The 26,240-nt window shown below is 47.2% G+C and overlaps 1 protein-coding gene across 9 annotated transcripts in view; it reads right to left on the bottom strand.

The window, feature by feature from the left end:
* Positions 1-815: 815 nt before the first annotated feature.
* TMCC3 (transmembrane and coiled-coil domain family 3) overlaps positions 816-26,240 on the bottom strand; it is a 222,997-nt gene continuing 197,572 nt past the window's right edge. For 6 of the 9 annotated variants that reach the window (XM_032346756.1, XM_032346760.1, XM_032346761.1 and 3 more), the window contains 3 exons: positions 12,774-13,678; positions 10,182-10,317; positions 816-5,307 (listed from right to left, as the gene is read on the bottom strand). In XM_032346756.1, the coding sequence (XP_032202647.1) occupies positions 5,005-5,307; positions 10,182-10,317; positions 12,774-13,663 (1,329 nt within the window). In that variant the 5' untranslated portion in view covers positions 13,664-13,678 and the 3' untranslated portion in view covers positions 816-5,004. Of the gene's footprint in view, positions 5,308-10,181; positions 10,318-12,773; positions 13,679-16,834; positions 18,092-24,112; positions 24,921-26,240 lie in introns of those variants that run through there. The other 3 variants (XM_032346759.1, XM_032346755.1, XM_032346757.1) reach the window with 3 other exon arrangements.

Below are 26,240 nucleotides of genomic sequence, written 5' to 3'. Positions count from 1 at the left end.
GAGCAGGTGGCACACAGAATTATTTAAGGACAGTGAAACTGGTGTGTATGATACTAATGGCCTGGCGGACACATGCCGTTATACGTTTGTCCGATCCCATGGAATGTACAAGAGTGAACCCTTGTACAGACCGTGAACTCTGGGTGACAGTGACACATCAGTGCAGGCTACAGGCCATCACTTTAACAAATGTACCCTCGGCGGGTAGGGGGGCACCGATAGCAGGGGGTTATGCAGGTATATGGATGGGGATAATGGGGAATCTCTGTACCTTCTGTAACTTTTTTTTTTTTTTCCAAGATTATTTATTTGTCAGAGAGAGAGAGCTCAAGCAGAGAGACACGCAGGCAGAGGCGGAAGCAGGGTCCCCACTGAGCAGGGAGCCCAATGTGGGACTTAATCCCAGGACCCTGGGATTATGACCCAAGCCAAAGGCAGATGCCTAACTGACTGAGCCACCCAGGTGTCCCACCTTCTACATCTTCTTTAAAAAAAAAAAAAAAAAAAAGTATTTACTTATTTCAGAGGAGGGGCAAGGGACAGAGGGAGAGAGAGAATCTTGAGCAGACTCCCCACTGAGCACAGAGCCCAATGCAGGATTCGATCTCACAACCCTGAGATCATGACCTGAGCAGAAAATCGAGGGTGGAATACTTAACCAACTGAGCCACCCAGGTGCCCTGGAAATCTCTGGACCTCTGATCAAGTTTGCTATGAACCTAAAACTCTTGTAAAAAATAAAATCCATTAAAAGATTTATTACACACGTGCCCACATGCACACACTTGCTACTGAGATGCACCATGACAAATACAGAAATTTAAGAAATCGAACTCTTTATTGAACATCAAAGCTAACATTAAATGTTTATTTAAAAAAATAATGGCACCTGCTTTGAAGGGGGTGATGATCTACACGGGATTTACAACTGTAGGCTGACGTGGGACTACACAGTATCTCACAAAATTGAAATTCTGCAAAAGACCTCACAACAAACATTTCTAGTTTCCATTTTCGGAACTGCTAACTACTGCCTAAACATATCTTAAACACAGAGCACATTTTGTTGAAACATTTCTCTTAGGACAAAGACAGGAGACACGTTTTAAATAAATTAAAATGGTAACACATAAACTATTCCTAAAACAATCAAGGTACATTACTTTCCAGCTTCTTATAAACAAAGGATTGCACTGACTTTAGAAAATTATAGGTTAGATCTGCTTTGTATCTTTTGGGTTACCAAACTCGTGTTAACTGTACATTTTAGCTTCTTAACTACTTTTGATGTAAATAGACCAATATCCTTCCTTTCAGTGATTAATCTTTTTAGACTAACTCCTTCCTTAACACATGGGCTAAACTTTTTGAAACACCTCTCTCCAGATAAAGTTCTGAATTTTAAATAACGCCATCTCACTCTTCCCCGGCTCACTCCTCAAAATTATAGAAATATGCAAAACAGGTTGTTGAATCACACGTTTTCATATTATTAAGCACCTTGAAATGCTTTTCCAAACCAATGCAACTATACTTAGATTCAACACAAAGATGTTCCTCTTTGATGCAAAACAATTTGGAATTTAAAATCCAACCCCAAAGGACACAAATAATTAAGTGCCCAAGGGAATCCAATTCCCGTCACTGTTATCAATTCTATAATTAAACCTGATATGCTGGAGAAATGGCAGGGCAATCAACATACCTAACAGGGCAATATTTCCATGAAAACAAGAGTGACAAAGCAGAGGGGCTGAGGTCCCATGGATGCTAATTGATTGATGGGGTAACTGCATTATGGGGGGAGGGGTGGGGAGTTTCAGAGAATCTCTCAATAGTTCACCATGATCACAGAAGCAAAACCACTAATGGTACATGCCAGAAACTTGGGACTGATCCCACTCTCTGCACAAAACCAGCAATGGAGTACTTTTATTTACTGCTTCATTGCGGTTTGAATTGGGGGGTGGGTGGGTAGGATGTTTTGTTCTGGCTCCATCATACTCAAAACCTAAGCTGGAGTAACCAATTTAAAGCCCACAGAAGAGTATTTTTGGGTTTCTGTTTTGTCCCCAGCAAACTATCATTATCTTGGTGATCATGAAAACAGTATGTCACCAAAAAATCCTGTGCTAGAATGCAATGTCCAGTTCGCTAAGGGAGCAGGTGTCTGTCCACCTCACGACTGAGTCTGTCCTCAGGTATGTATAAGAGGTTTCCTACCAACGAAGGATGGAGGGAAAAATTAGTTGACTTAAATGTAAATGACCAATTCCAGGATATGTCCTAGCTGGATCACAATTTTTAATTGAATAATTTATAAAATTTTATTTACTCCCTTTACGCAGGCAAGAAAACACACAACGGGAGGGTTTATTTCCTTAAGAAGAGAACGGTAAACTGCAGCGAGTAAAGAAAGGTCTCCTTGGAGTGTATCAGCTTATTAAAAAGCTTCATGAACTTTCAACAAGACTCAAAAATAAATATGCCACGTAGGTTGAGCATATCCAGGTGAAAATAAGATTATCTGACATCTAATGAGAATCACTGGAAATACAAATTCTGTGCAAAGAAGTCATGATCAGGTGGGATGATTTAGACCCTAGAACATTTCAGAACAGAGCCAGTTTCTAGCAGCTTCTGTTCCCAGCTCCAGACAGGAGGGGGTGGAGTGTGCCGCTTTCCATTTTCTTCCCTGCTTCTCCCAGTGGGGAGGAGACACGCTGCCTCCTCCCCACTGGTCTGGAAGCGTCAGGGAAGCATCTGGAAAGGTCTGGGAAGCGTCAAAGCCAGCGATGAGCAGAGTATGGCAGCCTGCGGGTTAGCCGCCTCCCTCACTCGCTCTAAACAAACAGCGACAGCAACCTCCGCTGCAAGCCCTGGCATGTCCAGAGGGCCTCAGAAAGATTCACAGACATGAAGGGTGCCCACCAGGGTCCAGCTTGATCCAAGGGAAGGGGCAGCCAGCCCTCGGCCAAATGAAGCCTGATGCCTACAGGCAATGGGGAATGCTGGCCATTAAAATGTAGAAGCAAAAGGAAGCACACCATTTTCTCTCCCTCTCTTCCCTGGATCTGGAACTCTTTTGTCCCCTGGATTCGATGGCTCAGTGTATTTACAGCCAACTTGGCAGAACAAGGGAGGGTCTGACAGTAGAAGGGGACACAGCCATGAGATGGGGGTGGGGCTGGGAGCTCCTTCGTCCCTGAGTCCACAATCCGTACAGCCAAAGATGTCATTGAGTGATGCCTACTGTTTGAAAAAGCTCGAGTCCAGAATTAGATAGTGGGGAGAGTTGCATAAATTTGTGAATTTACTAAAACCACTGAACTGTAAAGTTAAAAAAAGATGAAGAAGAAAGCTTGAGTTGTCTGAGTCTCACACACACTGGACTTGGACCAAATGCTCGACTATTCCATTCTCTCAAACCACGGCACACTGTCACATTTTTTTCAGGAGTTTCCCTAAGAGCAGCTGTTCGCAAAATATTGCACTTAATTTAAATCCAGGCGATTCGATGTTTTCTGGAAGAAAATGTACACTAACATACATCTCCACGCCTTCAGATAACAGAGCGGATGGTGGGAGGAGGGACTGAACAGCAGTTTCCATTAAAACCTTCTATCTTCGTCTTCGTTAGGTGCAGAGAGAAAAAGATTTAAAGGGAAGTATCAGCTGGGAGAAAAAGATTTAAAGGAGAGTGTTATCTGGGCCGAAAGTAGTAAGCAGCATCACCCAAACAGGCAGAAGATGTTAACTTCTGAAGGCTTTCACCTCAGGGGAAGAAGCATGGCCACTCCTTTCCCGTGGCACCTCAGTGAGCCCCTACGAGACCATGGACAACCTCGGTGCAGACACTGGATCTAATTCATCAGACAGCGGCTGGTCTCAGCGGGCGTCCTCAGAAGACCTTCTCGGTCTTCATCTGACTGCCACCCCCGAGACCACACACCTTGTTTTCCTCCCGCTTCCAGTGCCCCTACCTCAGTGCACTTTCACCTCACACGGTACAATTCTGTCGTCCTCCTTAAAGGGGGAGAAAAGAACCCCCCAACACGAGCATCACTGGTGTTCACCTGCGTGGTAAGCTTTACAACCCTCCCCAGGCCGATGAGTAAAGTGAACCACACCCCCACGAGGGGTTATCACCATCAAGACTCAGCGCAGCGCAAACCTCCGGAGCCTACACTCCCGCTCGAGCCACAGTCTGATGTGGGATCTGGAAGCATTTCTACATGCTTAAAGGCCAGGCACTTGAGAGCCTTCTACTTAAGATAGAATTGGGCGTGCGGCTTCCTGGGTGTAAGGAGGCGAAAACCCCACTCTTGGATCTTCCTGTCTTACCATTTAAAGTGCAAGAAAACACCTAAGTTAGACTTCCACGGATAGACAAACGTGCTGTAAGATTTCCACGTTGTGGCAAGCCCCGCACAATGGACCACTGAGGACAAGGGGAACACCTGAGACCCAGCGTTATCCGGGAACCAGCGCAATGGATTACACAGGATCTACTGTACCTCTGTAGGCCACAAGTGTTCCCCGTGGCCAACGCCCACACTTTGTCCCCTGCCCAAGTCCTGCCACAGCCTTGCTGCTTACGGGACTTGGGGAGAACACCACCACCAGTGACTATGAAGCTCAATTTTGACAGAAACTTAAGGGAGACAGAGACTTAACACCCCATTTCTTGTGGGTCATTAATCACACCAAACGCTCAAGGACCACAGGTTTACCATGTTGGGCTAGTCAGGTGGGCAGGAAATCTGGTCTCATTAAGGCAGTGAGCGACGTGGGGCGAGCTTGGCAACAGGTCCACGTTCACCAAGCACAGGGGCTGAGCCGGCAGCGGCTGCGCGTGAGGAGGCCTGGAGATATTTACAACGCGCGGCCCAGGCCTGGTGGGCTCTAGTCAGCACAACGGTTCGCTTTCAGATTTGGTGGTAATGCACAGAGTTTTCCTTAACACAGAAACGTGAGTGAACGTGAAGACGGGCACCGGTGGCTTCATCTGGGTATTATGATCCTTTCTATGGCACACACGATATGGTCCCAGTTTTTACAAAATATTGCGAGAAGAGTCACGGCGAAGAAGGTGCCGAGGATGTGGAAGCGGCTCTTCATCATGGGCGAGACAAATTTGGCAATGGTCGACACGCACACGAGGATGACGGTCATGAAGGCCAGGATCACATTGATGCACTTTCCCAGGAGGACCTTGGCATTCACGGTGTCTGTCTGCAGAGCCTGCTGCTCCTGCTGGTGCAGCTCCAGCTTGGAGATGCGCGTCTGGCAGGACTCGAGGGCCTCCTGCGGGCAAGAGGGAGAGCGGGTCAGACGCTGGTGGGCTCAGGGGCTGCGGGGGAGCGCATGCACGAACAGGCACCAAGGCCCCAGCTCAGGCTGCTCAAGGCCAAGGCAGAAGCCAACAGCCAAGCTGACAGTGAGGATGACGACGGTGACGAGGATGGTGGCAAAGAAGTAAAAACGAGAATCCCCAGGCTCATTTACGCTGTTGTTCTTGGCAGAAAGAGCGTGTATACACAACCATAAAATACCACACATGGGGGCTTTACAGCTGAGTATTTTGAGTCTATTTGTATCTGAGATAAAGTGCGTAAAATACTAGCATCTGTTGGTCTCCTCGGGGTCAAAGGAGAGGAGTGGTGGGGTTCCGGTTTGGGACAGTGGGCGACCTGCGGCCACAGAGCGCTCCAGAGGATGAAGGGAGAAGAGACGGGGACAGGAATGATGGGGGGCATCTCTGCTTTCACCTGCTCTTTGAATGCTATTACTCAGGACACCGTCCAAGGCTACACGTTCTCCCTAGATCTCGTTCTTTCCAACACTTCAATTACGAAGTCACAGCTGAGTCCACGTACCTCTCTGGTTCTTAAGATCAACTCAAGTATCTACGTACCTCCCTGATAGCTCCATCTGAGACAGCGAACGAGAGAGAGCGAGCACAAGGGGGGGGGGAGCAGAGGGAAAGGGAGTAGCAGACTCCCCGCTGACCAGGGAGCCCAACGTGGGGCTCGTTCCCAGGACCCCAGAACAGTGACCTGAGCCGAAGGCAGACGCTTCACCAACTGAGCCACCCAGGCACCCCTCTCCATCTGAGCTTCTTAAAATCACCCCAGATGCAGCCTTTGACAATGTGGCTTCACGTCCCACACCGTCTCCTGTACCTGTTCTCCTTCTGGTGTTCCCTTCCTCAGAAAACAGCACCTGACCTACCCAGTTCCTCCAGCCAGACCCGCCTCTCCTCTAAGGTGTCCCCCAGCCCCACTGACACAATAGCCAGCATCTATCTGCAGGGGTCCGTTTCTCTCACCTCGCTCTCCGTCCCGCTCCCTCCTGCCTCACAGAACGCCAGCCCCCTGCCGAGCTCACCATGCTCTGGCCACACAGGCTTTCTCAAGTTCAGAAAAGAACCATGTTCGGGGCCTCTGGACTGTGCCTGAAATGACTGCCTGCCTGCTCCCTCCTTCTTCACCTGGACCTCTCTTCCCCTGCCAGCTCCCCCCTCCTCCACTGTCCTGTCTGGCCCCAGCAGAGGCTGAAGTCTCCCCCAGCCCTCCCACCCCCAACCGACAGCCCACAGCTCGGGAGGACGGGGACCAGGCCTTGCTGCTGCACCCTGTATGGGGTGGCCGTCCCCTAGGGGTGGGCTGCACGCCAGGAAGGGCACTGGGAGGCTCGAGAGAGAAGAACCTGGCAGCGGCACTGGGAGCCCCGCTGAGCACTCTGGCCTGCCGTCTGACTCACTTCCTGAGAACTCTTTGCTGAGTTACAACACAGCCATCTTCTCAGGTTTTAAACAACCGTAACAGCCGTGACACGGATTCGCTTTTCTTCGGCAGGACGTGCTCTCTGCGCCAGAGATCAGGGTTCTCTGGCACTATCGTGACTTCCGTTACACAAGTCAGCACAGAGAAGGTGTTCACATTCGAAGCAGCGCTGGCCTCCAGGACAGGCACCTGCCCCGGAAACAACTGCCCCAGCCCAATGTGTCCTCCATTTGAGACACGCCATGGAAAAGGGGACAGCTAAGACAGAAGGTCAGCGTCCTTGGTAAACTGATTTATCTTTAGCTGGGTCCGTGAATTACATATATAAATGGACTGATCAGAGAATTGAATGGCCTTGGAACCGTTATCCATCTTTTATTAAAAAAAAAAAATTCAAGAAAATTTAGTGAACGGGGAGGAATTTGAGTTACAGCTCCCACTCAGAGCTATTTGGCCCCATGATCTTTAGTACTTTCTTGGATCCAGTATTTAACTTATGGGGACGAGGATGGAGGACAGACTAGATTATCCTTAGGCCGTTTTTAATTGGGAAGTCAAGGGTGATGAAAAGCAAAACTCAGTTTCTTGAAATTTGGTGTCCCTGGGGCAACAGTCACCCTGGCCGTAGCAGCTGGCCTGCCGTGGAGTCCTGCCTGTGACAACGAAGAGCCGAGAACTAACGACAGCTGAGCGGGCCCCGAGGAACATGCCTTCTCACCAGTACGGTAATTATTTTCCGGCTGCCTACTACGCATCAGGCAAAGATTTAAGGACTTTCTGTGTATTATCCTATGTAATCCTCCTGACAATCTTTTGAGGGGAAGCTCATTGCTATTTCTGCTTTACAGATGAGGAAACTGAGGCAGAGGGAGTCAGCCTGTCCAGGATCACACGGTGTAGAGTGAGGATTCTCCCTCTCAACAAAGACGACTGTCCAGTCGCTCATACAGATGTCCTCCTTGTACTTCTGAGTTAGAGACGAAAGCCAAAAAATGTTCAGATGAACTCTTCTAAATTGTGACGCTGCCCCTGTGATGTCCCTTTGTTTTACCCATGCATCCCTAAAGGGGTTCCCTTAAAAAAGGAAGAACAACATTAACCCAAACTATCCCCTAAATAAGAAAAACACATGTTTAGATATAATCCAGTGGCATCCCAGGCATGTTCTAAAAACAGAATGTTCTAATAAAACAAACTGCACTGTTCACCTTGCAACACTTAACGTTTAAATGGGTCAAATTCTTCAAACCAGTCAGTCGTGCGGACAATGTCCTAACCCAGAGCAGGGGCAAAATCCCCCAAGTGCCTCCTCCACCACGGTCCCCAGAGGTCAATGTCTCCTATCAGCTTTGTTGGGCACTCCAGCTCCCAGAACTGTCCAAGTCGATGCCTGGGATTGGCACAGACTCACAGCCCACGACACGGAGTAGAACAGAACGTGGGCGGCTGAGACTCTAGCTCACACGCTGCGAGGAAAAAAAAATCTCCCTTCATGTTTCAGTTTTCTCCCTCCTAGAGTGGGGCTGGAAAAAATAACCATGGCCTACAAAGAAAAGTTGTAAAAATGCAGCTGAGCACTACTTGGAGAGTATACTTTTTTGCCTTTTCAATGGGAATGTAAATTGTGGCGGTCACTATGGAAAACAGTATGGAAGTTCCTTTCAAAATTAAAAATAGAACTGCTATACGATTCAGCAATTCTACTTTTGAGTATATATACCCGAAGGAAATGGAATCAGTTTCTAGACGAGATCTCCCTACCCCCATGTTCACCGAAAGCATTACTGACAATAGCCAAGACAGGGAAACAACCCCAAAGTCCGTCGACAGATGAATAAAGAAAATGGGATACCCACACACACAACACACAACTGAGTATCACCGGGCCAGGAGAGAGAAGGCAATCCTGTCAGGTGGCAACATGGATGGGCCCTGAGGGCAGGATGGTGAGTCAGACTGAGGAAGACAAGCAGGCTCTGTGAGCTCGCTTCTATGTGTCATCTGACAAAACCAAACCCACAGGAACAGACCGGTGGTGGCCACAGCCAGGGGGGTGGGGGATGGGTGGTGGGTGGTGGGTGGGGGAAGGGCAGGGGAAATGGGTGAGAATGGCAAAAGGGACAAACTCCTAGTTATAAGGTAAGTCAGTCCTGAGGGTGTAACGTGCAGCATGGTGACAAGTTAACCATTCTGTCTTACGTATCTGACAGCGGCCAGGAGAGCAGGTCTTAAAAGTTCTCATCACAGAAAAAAATGAGTTAACTCTGTGAGTGATGGACGTTAACCGGACTAACTGTGGTGATCCCTGTCACTATATATATTATATATACATCAGATCATTATGTTGTACACTTCAATGTGAAGTGATACATTAATTATATCTCAGTAAAACTGGGAAAAAAGAAAGAGGCCCCTCTGGAAGTAGAAACAAAAAGGCATTCCAGAAGCCGAGGGCTGTTTCACTCAGTGACACCATCACGTTAATACTGGAACATGCCTCTGTGCGTACTGACGCAGTAAGCCCTTCCTTCCAACCATCCGGATCCCACTATCCCAGCGAGTCCCACCCACATGGATGTTCTTGCACATTCCTTACTCGCCGACTGTTTGCAAGACCTTGGTCCAAGTCACTTAACCTTTCTGCCTTAGTCTCCACATCTGAGGAATGGGGAAAATGGTTGGAATTGCTTTAAAGGGCTGTTGTAAGGAGTGAATGCGGAGGAAAAAGGCATGGAGAGTGTTTTGCTAGCGTGTGGCACACAGGGTACACTCAAGTCCTTGAAATTCTTGTAGCTGTCAAAGCTACTATTCTGCAGAGGAGTATACAGATTCAAGGCTTGCTCAGGGTTACACAACGGGAAATGCCAGACCGGAGACAGAAATGCAACGTTTGGTCATGGAATGACCGGCCGCCCCACCAGTTCCTAGCCTGTTGGCCGCTGTGGGTCGGAATCCCGTGGCTTTCACCGTCTGTGCCATGTCACCTGGCCCCTGCTCCTGTTTCCCTGAGCTGTCTGGTGATTTACCTAATCTTGACTAGCCCCCTCCCCTGCTCAATAAGCTTCTCGAAGGCAAGGTTGGCCTCCTGTTTAGAAAGTTGAAGCACTTTTGGTGGTGGGGTTGGGGGAGGAGAAGAGGTTATAGGCGGTGGGCTTGGGTAGATAATAAATATTTACTAACCCAAAAAGGTACACAGAGAATAGCCTGTTTACTCCGTGAAACGTGTAACACGAGCTAACGGGGCTAGTAAGGTGGAGGATGTTTGTGGAGAAAACATTTTGCTCCACACGTCAGAAATGCTTTAGGGCTGAGGGGTAAGGCACTCATGGTTTGTTAACGGACTTCAATGCTGGGACGAGCCAGCAGGAGTGTGTCATGACGAGAGGAACATACCTGGATGTCCCGTGAGCGCTCATAGGCCTGGTAGGCCACCTTCTCCTCGATGCTGGCCAGCTCCTGCTTCAGGTTGGTGGTCTCGTGCTGATGCAGGTCAGTCAGGTCGTGGAGCTGGTCTTCCAGGCGCTCGTACCTTTGCAAAGAGAGGAGCTGATTCTGAGTGTGACACCTCACAGGTCTCCTTGTTCTCATTCTCTGGAAGACTATGTTTCCGACCGATAGAACATATCTAGGGGCGCCTGGTGGTTCAGTTCTTAAGCATCTGCTTTTGGCTCAGATCATGATCTCAGGGTCCTGGGATTGAGCCCCACTTTGGGCTCCCTGCTCAGTGAGCCTGCCTCTCCCTCTGCCTGTCACTCCCCGTGCTATATTCCTCTCTCTGTCAAATAAGTAAGTAAAATAAAAAAAGAATACTTCTAGCTGTGGGGAACATGCTTTTGGAGAACCTGAATTCCAGCTCTAGAAAGGACTGGTCTCTGCCATCTTAACTTCTCTGGCCTCAACTCCTAAGGTGACATGTCCACCGAATGCCGCATTTCCACCCACACTGGACGAGCACCTTCACAGGCTGTGGTTGGTGACAGAACAAACCTGACGTGTTCACTAGGGCTGCTCAAGAGACCGGGCTGTCTGGCACCCCAGGGTTCCCCCATCTCCTGCCTGCACAGAGCCTTCTGGTTCACAGGCACGGCTCGCACACGCCAGAGAGCCCACAAGGAAAGAACCTACTTCTATGCTAGAGCCAACTCCACCATTTCCCAATGCATCCGCTAATTATGAAAACATGTTTCAGTTCTGGGAACTTAAGTGCCAGTAAAAACTTGAAGCTAATTGCAAATTTTAAATGGCTCATCGGGTGGCCTTTCCAAAAGTCCAAATCCTAACTGACAGAAGAACAAAGATTCCCATTCCCACCTCCCATTTTCCTCTTGGAAGAGGGACTGGTCTTATCGAAGTCTGTGTTAGATGCTTATAGAGGTCCCCTGACAGAACATTAAAGGAGAGAGAGACCAGGAGGCAGGGAGGGAAATTGAGAGGTTCTATGTCCCTTATACCTCAGGAAAAAAAGTAAGCCCAAAGAAAAATTAAATGCAGCTTTAATGATTATTCTCAGATAGGACTTCACAGGTATCCAATGTTGGCGAAGAAGCCTTTTAAAGATCTCTTACCGCAAGCAATACAGTCACGGGCTAACTCTTGAACATCACAAACATGACAAGATGGCAAAGGAGAACAAGAACAGTCCTAAATTTGTGTAAATGGAGATTTGTGATTTGGGATAAAATTTGGATCCAAAGAGTTCTGCATCCCAAACTATTCAGTTGGAATTAAATATTCTCTGGAAAATGTGTCTCAAAAATAGTTATGTGACAAAGAAACCAAAGCCAAAGATGCATGCTACCAAGTTTTAAAAAACTGTTTCATAAAGTGTAAGAGCTGAAAAAAGCCACATTTCTAAATTAATAGATTTAAAACCACGTAGGAGATATAAAATGTGTAAGTAAAATTTAAAGTTTAATCTGGTAATATGTAATGGGCACTGAATTTTTTTTAATCTACATTTTTACAAGTTAAATCTTCACTTTGGCCAAAACAACAACAACAAAAACACCGAAACTTTCTGTCTGGCTCTGTCAGCAGAATGTGTGACTGTCAGTCTCAGAGTTGTGGGTTCAAGCCTCACACTGGTGAACAGATAACTTAAAAAAGAAATCAAGTCTTAAAAAAAAATCCTTGGGGAATCTTTTCACTGGGGAAATGGTGGAAAAGCACTTTTATTAATATATTTTTTTTTATTTAAAGATTTTATTTATTTATTTGACAGAGAGATTACAAGTAGGCAGAGAGGCAGGCAGGGAGAGAGAGGAGGAAGCAGGCTCCCTGCTGAGCAGAGAGCCCGATGCGGGACTCGATTCCAGGATCCTGAGATCATGACCTGAGCCGAAGGCAGCGGCTTAACCCACTGAGCCACCCAGGCGCCCCTTATTAATATTTTTATTAATAAGTTATAAGCACATAAAAGCCAGCCTACAAAATACCTTTTAAAATTAGCTAAGGTAATTCACAAGATGTGAATTTATATTCTACTCTTAAGATTTCTTTTTGAAAACTCTTCATTTAAGGAGAAAAGTTTAACCAAAGTAAAATACAGTATATAAAGAAATACTCATTACATAAAGACTTTAAGATTAAGGTAGCAAAGAAAATCGATCTTGATGAGCAATGCAGTGGTTTTTTTTTCCTTGACGGTTATTACAGAGGAAAAGAAAACCGATCTGTGAATCGGTGCAACGAAACCTCTTCACAGAAGCCTCCTGAATCAGAGCAGGGTGTGCACGCATACCAGACCACACAGCGATATTTGAAAAGACTCACACAACTTGCTCTAAAGTGTCAAACAGTAAGTCACAAGTTTATGAAGTTTGGCACCATGAAGCTGGGGGGGAAACTACTGATTTTCCACGTTTTGGGATCCATATCCACACTCGTGGAAAATACGGCTCTCAGGACATCCCTGTCACGGAGGCCATCCCGCAAGTCAGGGTAAGTCAGGCTCCCGAAAGAAGGCGGGAGAAGAAGCAGACGTACCTGTACCTCTCCTCTTGCAGGGTCTGAGAAATAAAGCCGTACTCTCTCTTGAACTGCACTTTGAGCGCTTCGATGTCCTCGGCCAGCTGAGCCTGTGTGTCCTTGATCTCCCTCAGTTCTTCCAGGATCACGGTCAGCTTGCCCTGGCTGTCCAGCGCACCGGTGCCGCCGGCCCCGAAGGACTGGTTCCCGTTGCTGTCGGCGGAGCCCGACGTGCCGCTTGAACACTCGTCGTCGCTGCCGTACTTGGGTTTGTTCACGATGGTGGCGCTGCCCCCGTAGGCCCGGGGACTGCCCTCGGGCCGAAACTCCTCCAAGGAGTTCTTCAAGTGTGCGATGTTGTCAGCGCTGCCGAACTTATTCCGGATCAGGTTGGCGAACTCTCTGGACTTGTTGAAGACGAACACGGGCGGAGTGAGGGACACGCCTGGCATGCCCGACTTCGCGCACTCCGTGCTGTGGGGGGCAGTTCGAGACTTGGCGGCGGCATCTCTCAGAGCGTGGAGGTTGTCTTTGGAAATGTCCTTGGAGCTTCTGGGGCCTCCGTTCTGCTCGAGCTCCCTGAGCTTTCTGTGATACTGCTCTAACTTCTTCTGCAGCTGGGCGATGGAGTGAGCGGATTTCTGATTCTTCTTCTCGAAGACCTGTTTGATGCGGCCGGCCTGCTGCTTGTCCGCGCTGCTGACCAGTTTCAGATACTCAGCGACGTTGCCGTCGCGGGACGTCTGCTCAATTTTTATCTGCTCGGTCACCTTCAGAATTTTTTGTTTCAGGCTGTCTGCACTGAGCTTGACCTTGTGGAAGTCCAGGATGCCATCTGGTACGTCAAAGTTGAGGTTGGTGTCTGACCCCCCTCGGCGAATGCTTAGGGGCAAGCTTAAGGTATTCATGTCATGACGTTCTACCTGCACGAGAGACGGAAGAAGCACTTTAAGGTTTGACATCAAAGGCAGAGTTCTTGTGATAGAATCTGTGTACACACAACAGACATACTTCATGTCCCAGGTTTTCAAACTCCCAAGTATTCAGGGGTGCCGGGGGACCTCCATCGGTTGAATGTCAGACTCTTGGTTTCGGCTCTGTCATGATCTCGGGGTCGTGAGAGCTAGCTAGCCCCATGTCAGGCTTTGCGCTCAGCGGGGAGCCTCTCTGAGACTCTCCTGCTTGCCACTTGTGCACGTGCTCTTTCTCTCTCTCAAATAAATAAATCTTTAAACTACAGGTATTCCTAAGATAAAAACTCCCTACTCTCCTCTCCAGTGGAAGAGAGGACAGACGAACCCTGTCCTGCATCCACATATACTAATGATGAGAGGCTGGTCCCACAGGGTGTCCGATGTTTCGTCTCATTAGATGACAACTGCCAGTTGCCAGGGTAGAAAATGCATAATGGCGTAAGGTTACCAAGCAGTGCTAGTTTCCCAAAATGCCCGGGTAACTGGGGTATCTACCACGCCCCGCTCCATGTGAACTGCAGCGGGGGCGGGGGGGGGGGGTGCGGGCGATGCATCCAATTCAGAACCCGCTCACGTAACGGAAGACTTAGAAAACCGTTCCAGCAGGTACGTTCATCAACACAAGGAATTATTTTCTTAATGGAATCATTAAACAGATGTGATAAGATTAACTTTACTGAGTACTACGACTGTATTTAGAGGTGGAAATGAACAACCCCAAATCAAGACTGATGTGATTAAAAAACAAGAGCAAGTGGTGATACCAAGGGAAATGGCTTTCTCACTCCGGGGCCATCTGGGAAGAAGTACAAAGGATCACTGAGCATCGTGGCGAGGAGGGTAACTAGTTTGTGTCCAGAAAAGAAAGGCAAAGGTAGTCTGGGTGCCAGGTAAAGATGATGTTAAACCCATGTACGGAGGAACTGAGATGGCAAGAGGCAGGATCTGAAACCAAGTCACGCTAACTGGGTTCTTGTTCTACATCAGGACATCCTACCAAGGTGTTCCCAAAGGACTAAAGACAAGCCTTTATAGGGTCTGAATGCAATTTCTGAACAAAGACTAGTAACATCTCAGCCGATGCAGCTTACCTGTCAAGTTAACTACCCTTTGATTAAAATGATGCCTTGATACAGAGGAGCCTTGACTCCATTGGCTCAATGGAGACCAAATGGGAGACAATATTCAGCATAAGTCATCTTGTGTTTTAGGGGACAGTAGGCAGAAATAGCAAAATATTAATAAGATATTAACACTCTTCCTCCCCTGCCCAAGTGACCCAGACTTGAATGCGTTCATTTCCAACAATGAAGTATTAACACTTTGTCCCACGAAAAATCCTCCCCAGTGCTTTTTCCTAGAGAAAGGAGCCCGATGGCACAGTGGGACACAGTCCCAGGTTGGTGAGTCAGTCCTCCTACATAACTCACAAAAGTTTGTTAACATTATTTCTTGGCCCCTCTCTTCCAACACACAATTTTGCTATGAATGTTTTTATCTGGCAGAAGAGCATCACATAGGAAAGGCTGGAAGGAAATAAATGCCAAGTCACTTGTAAAACTAGGAAAACGGATGAAAAAAAAATTGTGACGTCAGCTGGTCAAGATGGAAAGACGGGGGTAGGGAATAAAGAAGGTGTATGACCATCATCTTCAAGTCCTAGAGAGATGGCAATGGGGAACTCAAGGGAACCAGGTACCCGTGGCTCGCTAGTGAACCCAGACAGGAATGGGTTCAAATTACAGTAACACAGAATGCACTGAATCTAGAAAATGATTATTTAGGGCAGACAAGGCAATTCGTGGTAACCGTACAAACATGAGGCTACAAATCTGATTTCACTGGAGATATTCACTGATCTGACTATGCTCATCTAACTTCTCAGAAACTTTCTTTGGCTCCCCAAAGCCTCCCAAATTAAATAATACAATCCGGCCACAATAAGGCCTGGTTTACCTTTTAGGCCTCACCTTAGAGCTAATGGATGCCATTCATCTTGAGTGAGCCATCCAACCCAAAGTTCCCAGAATGCATGTGAATTATCTATGGATTTTCTCATATAAAGGATGCCTACCACCCATCCACTCCTGCTTATCAAAATCTCACATATTCTCAAAGATCCACTTAAAACCCTACTTCTGCCATGAGCTGTTCCCAGTCCATCAGAAAGTGGCCCATTCTTTCTGCGATCATCCGTGATGCTTTTGTGGAACCACCTGACGTGTCCTTGTGTCCCTGACCCGTGGATTTGATCCCCTACAGAGTACAGGCTCCTTCAGGGGAGAGACGTGTCATACTTACACCTGGTCTCTACTCTTAGCTCTGCCCCTGTTCACCGCAGGCTGCCAATAACGTCTGCTGAACGCAAATGACATCTTTCTTTACTCTAGAAGAGTCACACTGAAATCACTTAAGATATATTTTAACAGAATCAGGAACATGACCTTTGACGTTCTGCCCACATGGATCTGATCCTTTCAGGCAGAGCGGTTTTCCCAACAGCTGGGAAAAAAATCTCAACAAACGGGTTCAACTAAATGGAGATTTTTCTGAGGATCCGTATGCAACAAGGTAACACAAATACAAACAAAGACCTTTAAACTTTAACTGAGGTATAATTTACACACAGAAAAGAACACATTTAAGAACACATAACCAGGATCCAGTAAAACAAAACAAGTGAAAACAACGGGCACCTGGGTGGCTCCATCAGTCGAGCCTCTGACTCTTGGTTTCAGCTCAGGTTATGAGCTCAGGGTTGTGAGATCAAGCCCTGAGTCAGGCTCTGAGCTGGGCATGGAGCCTGCTTAAGATTTTCTCACTCCCTCTCCCTAATTCTCCCTTCCTCCCGCTCTAAAAAACAAACGAACAGAAAAACCCAAGAAAGCAAACCCAAGCTCCCCATGCCCCCTTTGATCATAAATCCAGAAGCCCCACTGCCGGGGATAAGCATGCGCTTCACCTCTGACAGCGCGCCTTAGTTTTGACTAATTATCACTCACTCTTCTGGTCTTTTTTGTTGCACTTTGTTTTTGCCTAAGACCTGTTTTTACCCTCTGGAGCTCAAAGATCAGATAGAGTTAGTTTAAGAAAAACTACCCAAACCTGCTTGGTACTGAGAAGTCCACGACGTTGGAAGACACAGAAGTTTCTCTCCTTTACCTTCCCAAAGGCAGCGGTAGGTCCCCGCCTCTTCCTCCTTCAAACCTCCTCCCCAGAGCCACAGGCCTTCCAGCACTGGTGCGACCCAAGGCAACGGCCTCGTCCCCTGGAGTCAGCTGGGCCAGGACAGCCTCGAACACTGAGGAATGTTCGCACACAGAGAGCTGCCTGACTTTTGGCTCACTTTAAACTTGTAACAATGCTTGGCATGTCCTCGAGAGTCCAGGCTGGGGAAAGCAACATTATTCAAAACTCAAATCAATCAATCCAACTGCTCGTCAGCAAATCTCGGTTTAAAATGTTTGACGAGGGTAGAAGGTTGAAACTATTGCTGGGCCGCACCTTTTTACAGCCTTTTATAGCCCTCGCTCTGCAGGGTAATTACGAGCCAGCTGTACACATCACTACTAGGTAGATGTCCATTCGTTCCCTAAACTCAAAGGGAAATTTCATCTCAGGGGAGAAAGCTGTGGGCGTCCTCCGTCCTCCATTTAGTTGGGAGCCAGCCCGGAGGGCCCTCACGGGGCACAGCTGTTTCGGGGCGGGACCCAGGGAGGACAAAGGTTCAGAGTGGACCCGGAGCCGATCTGCACATGAACTGCGCACATCAGGGGACGCACAGTCCAGTTTGAGCACTGACATTAGTTGGTTTTGTGTTCTTAGCTAAATCAAGTCATTCGTAGTCTTCAACCTCCTCATCTATAAAGAGATCAAGCTAGATCCCTCAGAGCTAACATGGCAAAATTCCATGAAATTTAATCCAAGCTATCTTTTCTGTGAGACATTATCAGGAAATAGTCAAGACTCTGAGCTCTGGAGATAAGAGTACTTTTGGTTTCAGTCTTGATGTCACTCTTACAGCTGTGTGACTTTGGAAAAATGACCTCACCTCTCTGTGTCTTAGTTTCGTCTTCTGTCAAACAGAGATAATCCCTCTTCCAAGAGTTGTGAGGAACAAATGGCATAATGCACAGAAAGTACTTAAAGAGTTCCTGGCACAGAGAGTGGTTTCAAAAAAGGTTTGCTATTGTTATTCTGATTTCATTTAAAAATGTACCTGTATGTAAAAATGGAAAGGAAAACAAGCTGCAAACAATGGTTATCTCTGCACATTGGGGTTAAGAAGAGTCATTCTTTTTATAATGTTTCCATATTTTCCAACTTAGGAAAAAAAATGAACACGAATTATCATTTCAGCAGAATAGATGCTATTTAAAAAAAATGACTGCTAGCCCCTTTCAGTACTCTTGTAATTACTTGGTTATTCTTAAGTTTATGTGAAAGGCAGACCACCAGCATCCCAGTGAAAAGCCATCCCTAATAATGTTTTCCTTCCGGCAGCAGACATTTCTCCTGTCACCTCAGTGTTCTGGAACAAAGGCTGCAGAAAAGCCTAAGCCCTGGACGAACATCAAAAACAGACAGTGAGTCATCTCTGCAACAATCCAAGCTTCCAGCACCATGTAAGTGAGCTCACCTTGCCCACCGGAAGCCAGGCCTAGCTCAGTCCATTACAGCGCTGCTCCAACACACTGGGCGGGCTTCCAGAGAGGCTCTCTCCAGCGCGGTTCACAATTAACCCCTAAAAGCTCCAGAGGAAAATGAACAAGAGGGAAGGCCCGGCCAGGCAGAGGTACACCATCCAAAGCCCCACCCAAGAGAACAGGGAAAGGGAAAGAGAAGAACCAGGATGGGGGCGCCTAGAGGGCACGAGCTGAGGCTCTGGGGGTCACAGAGGGGCCTGAACATGCACAGGCCCAGAGAGGTCACAACTAGGGAGAACAGCCGAGGACACAAGGAACCTCTGGCGTTAAGGAAAGCTGCTGGAGCTCGGTCATACGAGGAAAGCTCCAGGTCTTTCAAACCAGCTGTCAGTTCCCAGGTTAACAAGTATGTCCCAGCACACATGAGGGTGCTTTCGAGGCCCTGAGAGGAACAAGTATCCTGAGGCACCCACAAGTCCCTGTGGCCAGTGTCTGGGCCCACACGGCTGATGTTCTGGACTCTCACTCATTTCAGCCAGAATCTAATTTCAAGTCCTGAGGTAGGGCTGTTCCTGTGGCAATGCCAATCAGAATGTGCTAGGCTTTGCTGTAGGAATAATGATGAAATCTCAGTGGCTTAAAAGAAAAAAAGGAAAAAAGAAAAGGTTGCTTTCTTGCTCATACTAACGACGGCTGACAATGAGGGGAGGGCCCCGGGCTGTGTGGGGGGCCTCCCGACCTTCCGCAATGTTGCTAGTGGCCAGGGCCGGGCCAGGGACTTGGCGAATCATTTGCTGGGGCCTAGACTCCCAGCCGCAGAGACACCTTCGGATTCCCCTGCTCACTGCACTGGGCTTAGTGGATCTCAAGGGCCATACACGGCAGAGAAGCAATTTACAAATGAGAAGACTAGGCCCAGGGAAGTTCCCGAGCGCACACACTAGTAAACGGTCAAGTAAGGACTGAAACCCAGGCTGACTGTCTCCAATGACGGAGTACTTGGGAGATGAGTCACGCACTGTGCTACATAGTTTTTTTAGAATTCATACATTCTTCATGCTAATCCTATCTGATAAGAAAAGCAAGGTTTATAAAGAATATATATATATGTAGGGCACTTGGATGGCCCAGTGGGTCTGCCCTCGGTTCAGGTCACGATCCTGGAATGCAAGAATCGAGCCCCGCACTGGGCTCCCTGCTCAGTAGAGAGCCTGGTTCTCCCTCTCCCTCTGCCTACCTGTGCTCGTTCTGTCAAATACATAAATTAAAAATCTTCCAAAATAATAAGAATATATATGTTTCTTGAGGTCCTCCATAGATAATAACTTAGCTGGGGCTTAACACCAATGTATGAAACATGAAAGATGTTCTAAGATAAGCTCGGCCCCCAACTGTGTGAGAACCCATTCGGCAGGGTCCCTTCCACAGTTCTGCAGGTGACCCAGACTTGTGCATCTGGTTTAGACCGCTCAGCCAGCACTCTCCTCCTGCAGGCTAAACTCGAAATCACTGCTTTTCTCACAATCACATGCAAGCACAGACAGTCACTAAGACAAGAAAGAGAATGAGAGAAACAAGGCAAGAGCCAGGGAAGGGAGCGGAGAGACCCGTGGAAGAGAGGCAAGCCCCATGTGAGGCCCTAGCGACTGAGGGGTTCAGTTCTGGGGGCACGTGGGGAAAGGCACTCAGCAGATGAGCCAGGGATTTGCCTGGAGAAAAGCCTGTCCCTAGGCCGGGTGATTCGGCAGAGAGAACAAGGTGCCGGCCAGCATGGGGATACCTTTTTTACGCTCTAACAAAAGCATGTGAGCTTTGCCTCTCACTTTGCTGCTAGGAATCCAGACGACACTGCTAAGCCATCTTCCCTCCTGCGGCTCTGTGGTAACCGGACGTGGGCTCACAAAGTATCGCGCCACTCAAGAGACATGGAACCCAGGGAAGCCCAAGCAGCCCCCTGGACCCTAGCACTCAACACCTCGTTTCCGTGCTAAATGAGCTAACCAGCCCTGGAGAAGTAAGTCTGAGGGCCTGCCGAGCACCCTAATCCTGACCCAGTAAACACATTCACGTGGGTTCCAACACGGAACAGTCAATGCCTGGAGCTTAGCAGAATGTCACTTTGCCTCCCACTACCCGCGACACACGAAAACCCTTAACGCCCTCCATTCAGTGCCCCCAAAGGATATTTTGCCGGTCAAGTGTCTTCATAAAATATTTGTTCTGATTAGTTTAGACAAAGAACACTCCCTTCTGTAGTTCAGGTCTCACAAGAGTACGCCGTGGACTTAAAAGGAGCGTGCGTCAGTACGACCTTCCCAGGAAAAGGACTGAACTTCTCTAAAGTTCACGGCGTCCAGGACAGGAACTAAGTCACTGGTTTTATCACGGAGCTCTAATTTTTCCCCTGCCTCCTCTTCTCTTGGCATCAACGACAAAAGAAACTCGACAGCATCCCAAGTTCTAGCTCGGGCCTGCAGGCGCCGTTCTTCTCACTGCTACAGGATGGAGGAAGGTGAGGAGCAGGGGCGGGAGCACAGGACCCTTCGCTGGCCCAACCCTTTATCCAGACACTGCGAATTAACCGACGGAAGGCGATCAGACGAAGTGTTTAAGGCTCTCAAAAACAAATTTTTCAAGCATCTTCAAGCACTCACAAACACTTGATACTGTAATTAGAAACAATTAGCTTCTCATTAAGCCTCTACCAGGCAGCAGTGGTAACCTACTTTGAGTTACATGCACTCGAAAATGTAGATATCTTCAAAATAGCTTCTAACTCACACTTTTGATTAATACAAACTCATCCCTTACAAAATGAGTCGGACCTGGTAAAGATTTACTGGATGCCATTTAATCTACAGAAGAAGTAAATGAAAGCGGGGGGAAGGCTGCCTGGAGAAGGCTAGGGTAATGAAAATCGGGCAAGGTACGCCAAATACCGACAGCAGGTCAAGGACAGCCACGGTTCCCTGCGGTTGGGACTGTACAGGCGTGGCAAGCGACACCAAAAGGGGGCTATTTCCAGGAGAAAGGAGTTCTCTGGGCATCATCTGTACCTCAAAGACAGGCAAGTTTGGGAAAAGGAAGTGAGCCCCTACCTCCTGTCTCTCCCCTCTACAGTAGAGTCTCTACAGCCTACTGGAAGGAAGGGCTCACAGTTCCTTCTTTGTGGGGAGACGTGGGATTCTGCATTCTAAATAAAGGGAAGCAGGAAACCCCAATTTTAGGACTAAATGCAGAATAAACATTACTGTGGCTTTTAGTTCCTACACTTAGAAGAAACTGAGGGGTGTGAGAACCCCTGGGCACTGAACTGCTCACTCCCGGGGGGCAGGCTGGAACCCTTCCCCCCACGGGAGTTACTCTACACCAGTTTCTGGCAGCGCGTATCCCTAAAACCTGCCCTGGGAAGAGGACCGAGCGCTTGCCTTAAGAGCTGGAGGAGAGGTGGAAATTTCACATGACACACAGGAGAACCACGCCGGGAACCAAAGCAGGAGAGGCAGCTCTGAAGGAGGAGTGAAAGATGGGTGTGCAAGCCCTTAGCCAGTGAACAAGATGAATGGCCTTTACTCACTGCCTCTCCCATCCCCAAAAGGAAGAGGGTGGGGGTTCTTGGGAAGAATGTGTGCTTAATCTACGTTTCCAAATGATAACCCTGAGCCAGGACCGTCTTGCAGTCTTTCGGCATCTCCTATCCAAACGAGGCCACGGAGGACTTCTCAGCACTCTCTCAGACACATATGACAATGACTAACTTCACACGAGGGGGGCTGACCTGCAACAGAAGTCAGACTCTCAGCCCTGAGAGAATCCTTGCAAATCTCACTTGGCTTAATGCCCGTTTAAAAAAAACCAGCAGCTTGACGATGAACCCCAGAGATGTTCATTTCAATCTACATTATGTTAAGGTACCTTCCCCAGGAAAAGTAATTGTCCCTACAAGGGAAAGTAATTTGTCTACTACTGTACAGCTTCTTAGACAAATACATAAAGTGAAGATAACAGTCAACACGAGAGGGGTGTCCATCAGTCAACAATCATGTTTCCCTTTGTGCCTTGGGTGCTAGGAAGCTCAGAACCAAATGAATAACTGTTAGACCTGGTGATTAGCCTTGCATTAAAAAAAAAAAAATTTTTTTTTATATTATTGTTACTCTATTTCCCATCTGCCTTATCTCCCCTTAGGAGAAAGAGGTAGGCAGCCCTTACTCTATAGATACTGGCTGTGAAGGCTACGCTCTCACTCCCATACGTAAGAGGGGAAATGTGGTCAGACATACCCAGCTCAAAAACTGGCAGAGCTACTTCTGTCCTGCTCTGCCAGGGTACCCAGAGAAAGCCACATTGAAGGTCACAGCTTGGCTCATATCCTTCAAAAAATTGCTTAATAAGACTGAGCCAGGAAACAGAACTTGATACTCGAGCCCCAAAGTACATTCCCAAAGCAAACCTAAGCCTCATCGTTAAGTTATTCTCTGAGGGTCAGCATTGAATTTTGGGGGTATTATAAAACAACAACAACAACACAAAACACCAACTGCATATGTACTGATAATCTGCAGTATCAGTTTTGTTATAAATAGATCAGAACACAACTAGCCATCAGATAGGGCTTCGAAATAATATACTTAATTCTGAAATAGAAAAAAATGACCTTTCTTAGTTTATTTCCCTTCTGCAACATGGAACTTATTTCCTTTATACGATTTTATTTTTTCTAATGTAAGCCAGGGGTATTATCACCGAATAGCAATTAGAAATAAAAATCTCCCTTTCGTTCTACAAAATTAAAAATACCATTATAGTCAAGGAAAAAAATTTCAATGCCCATGAAAAACACATTCATTTTTTGTGCAGAAGTTGTGTTAGGCTTCAAATGAGGCCAAGCAGTATTAAAACTGACTGCCTTGGGCCAAATAAAACTATGTTTTTAAAAGATAAACCAGATCATGTCGTGGGTTCCTTCTGAAAACATTAAAAAATTCCCTAGACTAGGGGTGCCTGGCTGGCTCAGTCAGTCGAGCATGTGACTCTCGATCTCAGGGTCATGAGTTCAAGCCCCATGATGGATGGGGATGAAGCCTATTTAAAAAAAAAATAATAATAATAGTAATTTAAAAAATTCCCTAAAGAGTGAAATCCTTAGCAAAGAATTTAGAACTCTCTATCACTTCTCGGCCTTTTGGCTAAGACCAAGTGTGGAATTCTCTGATCCCTGTCTTAGCCATATTCCGTGAGATATGTCCACAGTGCTAATTGAGCACATCTACGCAAGAGGTATCAGTGTGAGGCTGGAGCTTTACATCCACTCATTTAACTCCCGCGGGGCCACGACGTAGGTGTCCATAGGTGTGCTTTACAGATTGAATGGGGAGGCATCAAATAAGTTGTGGTTATAGCTACTCAGGAACCAGGACTTGTACCAGACTCTCAGCTTTTGGCCTGTATCTTATTCCATTACGCCAATGAGCCCCAGAATGCTCCGTATACTTGCCTGTTTCAGCGTGTTAAATGTCCGCTAGTTCCTCACCTAGTGTGGCCTCGCATGCCTCCACCCTAACTCACCTTTCAAGGACCAGACATGGCCTCTTCCACAAAGCTACCCCCGCTCTCATGCTCAGCGAGAACCGATTGCTTCCTTTTCGCTCTCCACAAAATTTGCCTTTACCCCTTTAACTGTGTTTACTTGGCTACGTACCCAAGCATCTGTAGAACATTCTGCACCCCAATGTACCGCAGCCTCAAAGGGACGCGATGTCTAAGAAGCCACCTGTGTCCTGTCCCACGTTCCTTCCTCAATAGGACCTCAGTCTCTATTGCTCAATCAGTGCAGACAAACAGCCAGCTGGGGCAGCCAGGTGTCCCAGGTGTTCACAGTCTCTCAGCTGTTAGCGATGAGATCAAGGAGAACCTGGTTATCCAGGATTATCTTCCAGAAAGACTGGACGGGAGGCGGTTAATGGCTCATGATTCATGCCAAAGGTCAAATATTCAAAAACTGATGTGTCTCATGGCGTGTTCCTCCAAAGGGAATACAAGTGACCAATTAACAAAAGACAAATATTAAGATCCACAATGTACAGAACATGCAGGTGTACTAGTCCCTTCCTAAGTGACAGTTTCCCTGTGGTCACTGTCCTAAGTGTTGCTGAGACCACGTGCCTGCTTCCTTTAACACAACAGTCCATTATTTGTGATGGCCTAAGGATGTGTGCAGGCTTGCTCCACATTACACAAGAAACTGGAAAAAATAACAGATCTACAGCACCAGCAACAGGAACAAGTGTAGTTCCCTGTTCCCTAGGAAATCATAATAGAAGGTGAACCCCAAAATAAAGGAGTCCTTTTATCCTCCAAAGTGTGAGAAGGCAATGATTTCTTTTAAAGGACAAATCCAGGTCTCAAAAAGAATGGTTCGAGAGAAGGCAGGATCTTGGCAAAATAGTACAAATTAATTTTAAAAAGAGAAGCTACCAGTTAAAGACTTAAGCATCGTATAATTTTCTACGTGCTTCACATATATTATTTAGTTTTCCCTTTCAAGAATACAAAATTAAGGACTCCTACTTTACAGATGGAAAAAGCAAGTGGCTTGTCTGCGGATAAAGCCAGCAAGCGGCGGAGCAAGGAGTCCAGCGGGCTCCAAGGTCTGAGCAGACATCCCACCTTCCACTGGGAGCCCACTGTGATACGCCAGACCCCTTCCTAGTTTCCCACGCCCTGACAACCCCTAACATTTACTTTACTTAAATCACTGTGTGTCCATTAAATATTGCTCAGTGAAAACACGTATGGGCGAGCAACCAGAAGAGCAAATACGAACAAACAGATTTAGGCAGTTCCTGGGGCCGCAGGGCAATTACTGGAGATGTTCCCAATTTGACATTAATAAGTCAGAAAAGAAACTAGCGTAAACCCCAAGATATCCTGAAAAAAACATGTTGGCTGCTTCTGTTTCAACCACTAATGATGATTCTCAATGCCAGTGAAACAGGCCTGCCCATCCAGTCCCCCTTCTGGCTGAAGCCCTGGTAGGCAGATGATCATTAGAGGCTCGGCTACCAAGACAAAGGTAAGAGCAGGCTTCTTCCTCCCAGAGCCACAGCAGTTTAAAAGCACTGAAGATCTGTATTTCGGATAGAGGACAGTCCTCTAGGAACACACTGTTTTATAATCTGGAAAAAAATCACTAGAAAGAAATAAACTGAACTGTGGATTGTGATTTTTAAGATAAATGCCACCCCATGATCTTTCTAAGCTCCCAGGCCTCTATCTGGGTTGACAGTTCTTTCCAAACAGAGGGCACAGCCTTCCAGGGCCTACTCGAAACACCTGCAAGCAACCAGCCCACGGAGATGCCCAGGAAAGCCCCAGTTCCAAAGCCACATATCCTGAACAGAGGTTAATGATATCCCAGGGGTAGCACACGTTAGTGGTTAAAAGCAGATTCAGAGCGAGACTATATAGGTTCAAATCTCAGTTCTGCCATATCAAATGTATTATCGCAGGCAAATTGCTTGTTCTATGCCTCAGTTTCCTCATCTGTAAAGTGGGGACAGCAGTACCTACTTCAAAGGGCAATCGTGATGATTAAATGAATGAGTAATTGTGAAGGGCTTGGAACAGGGCCTTGTGCAGAATTAGGTGTTCTAAGGGCAGGCTATCATTTGTCCAACATGACGTACCCCAAGTGAGTGGGAACTTCAGAAAGTCCAAAGCCAAGAGCTACAGTACGGCTGTCACCATGATTAAGCTTTTCCAGTGGAAGATGATAATTCCCTCACTGCCCCGCTTCATGGAATCTGCTTGTGTACACACGTGTGCCCTGCAGGGGAGAGGCAGGAGGAGCGAAGACAAGCAGA

Source organism: Mustela erminea, chromosome 6 (assembly GCF_009829155.1).
Source record: "Mustela erminea isolate mMusErm1 chromosome 6, mMusErm1.Pri, whole genome shotgun sequence".
In the NCBI taxonomy this organism is placed as follows: Eukaryota; Metazoa; Chordata; class Mammalia; order Carnivora; family Mustelidae; genus Mustela; species Mustela erminea.
The sequence above is the reverse complement of the archived record's forward strand: the minus strand, read 5'-3'. Positions and strand labels throughout refer to the sequence as shown.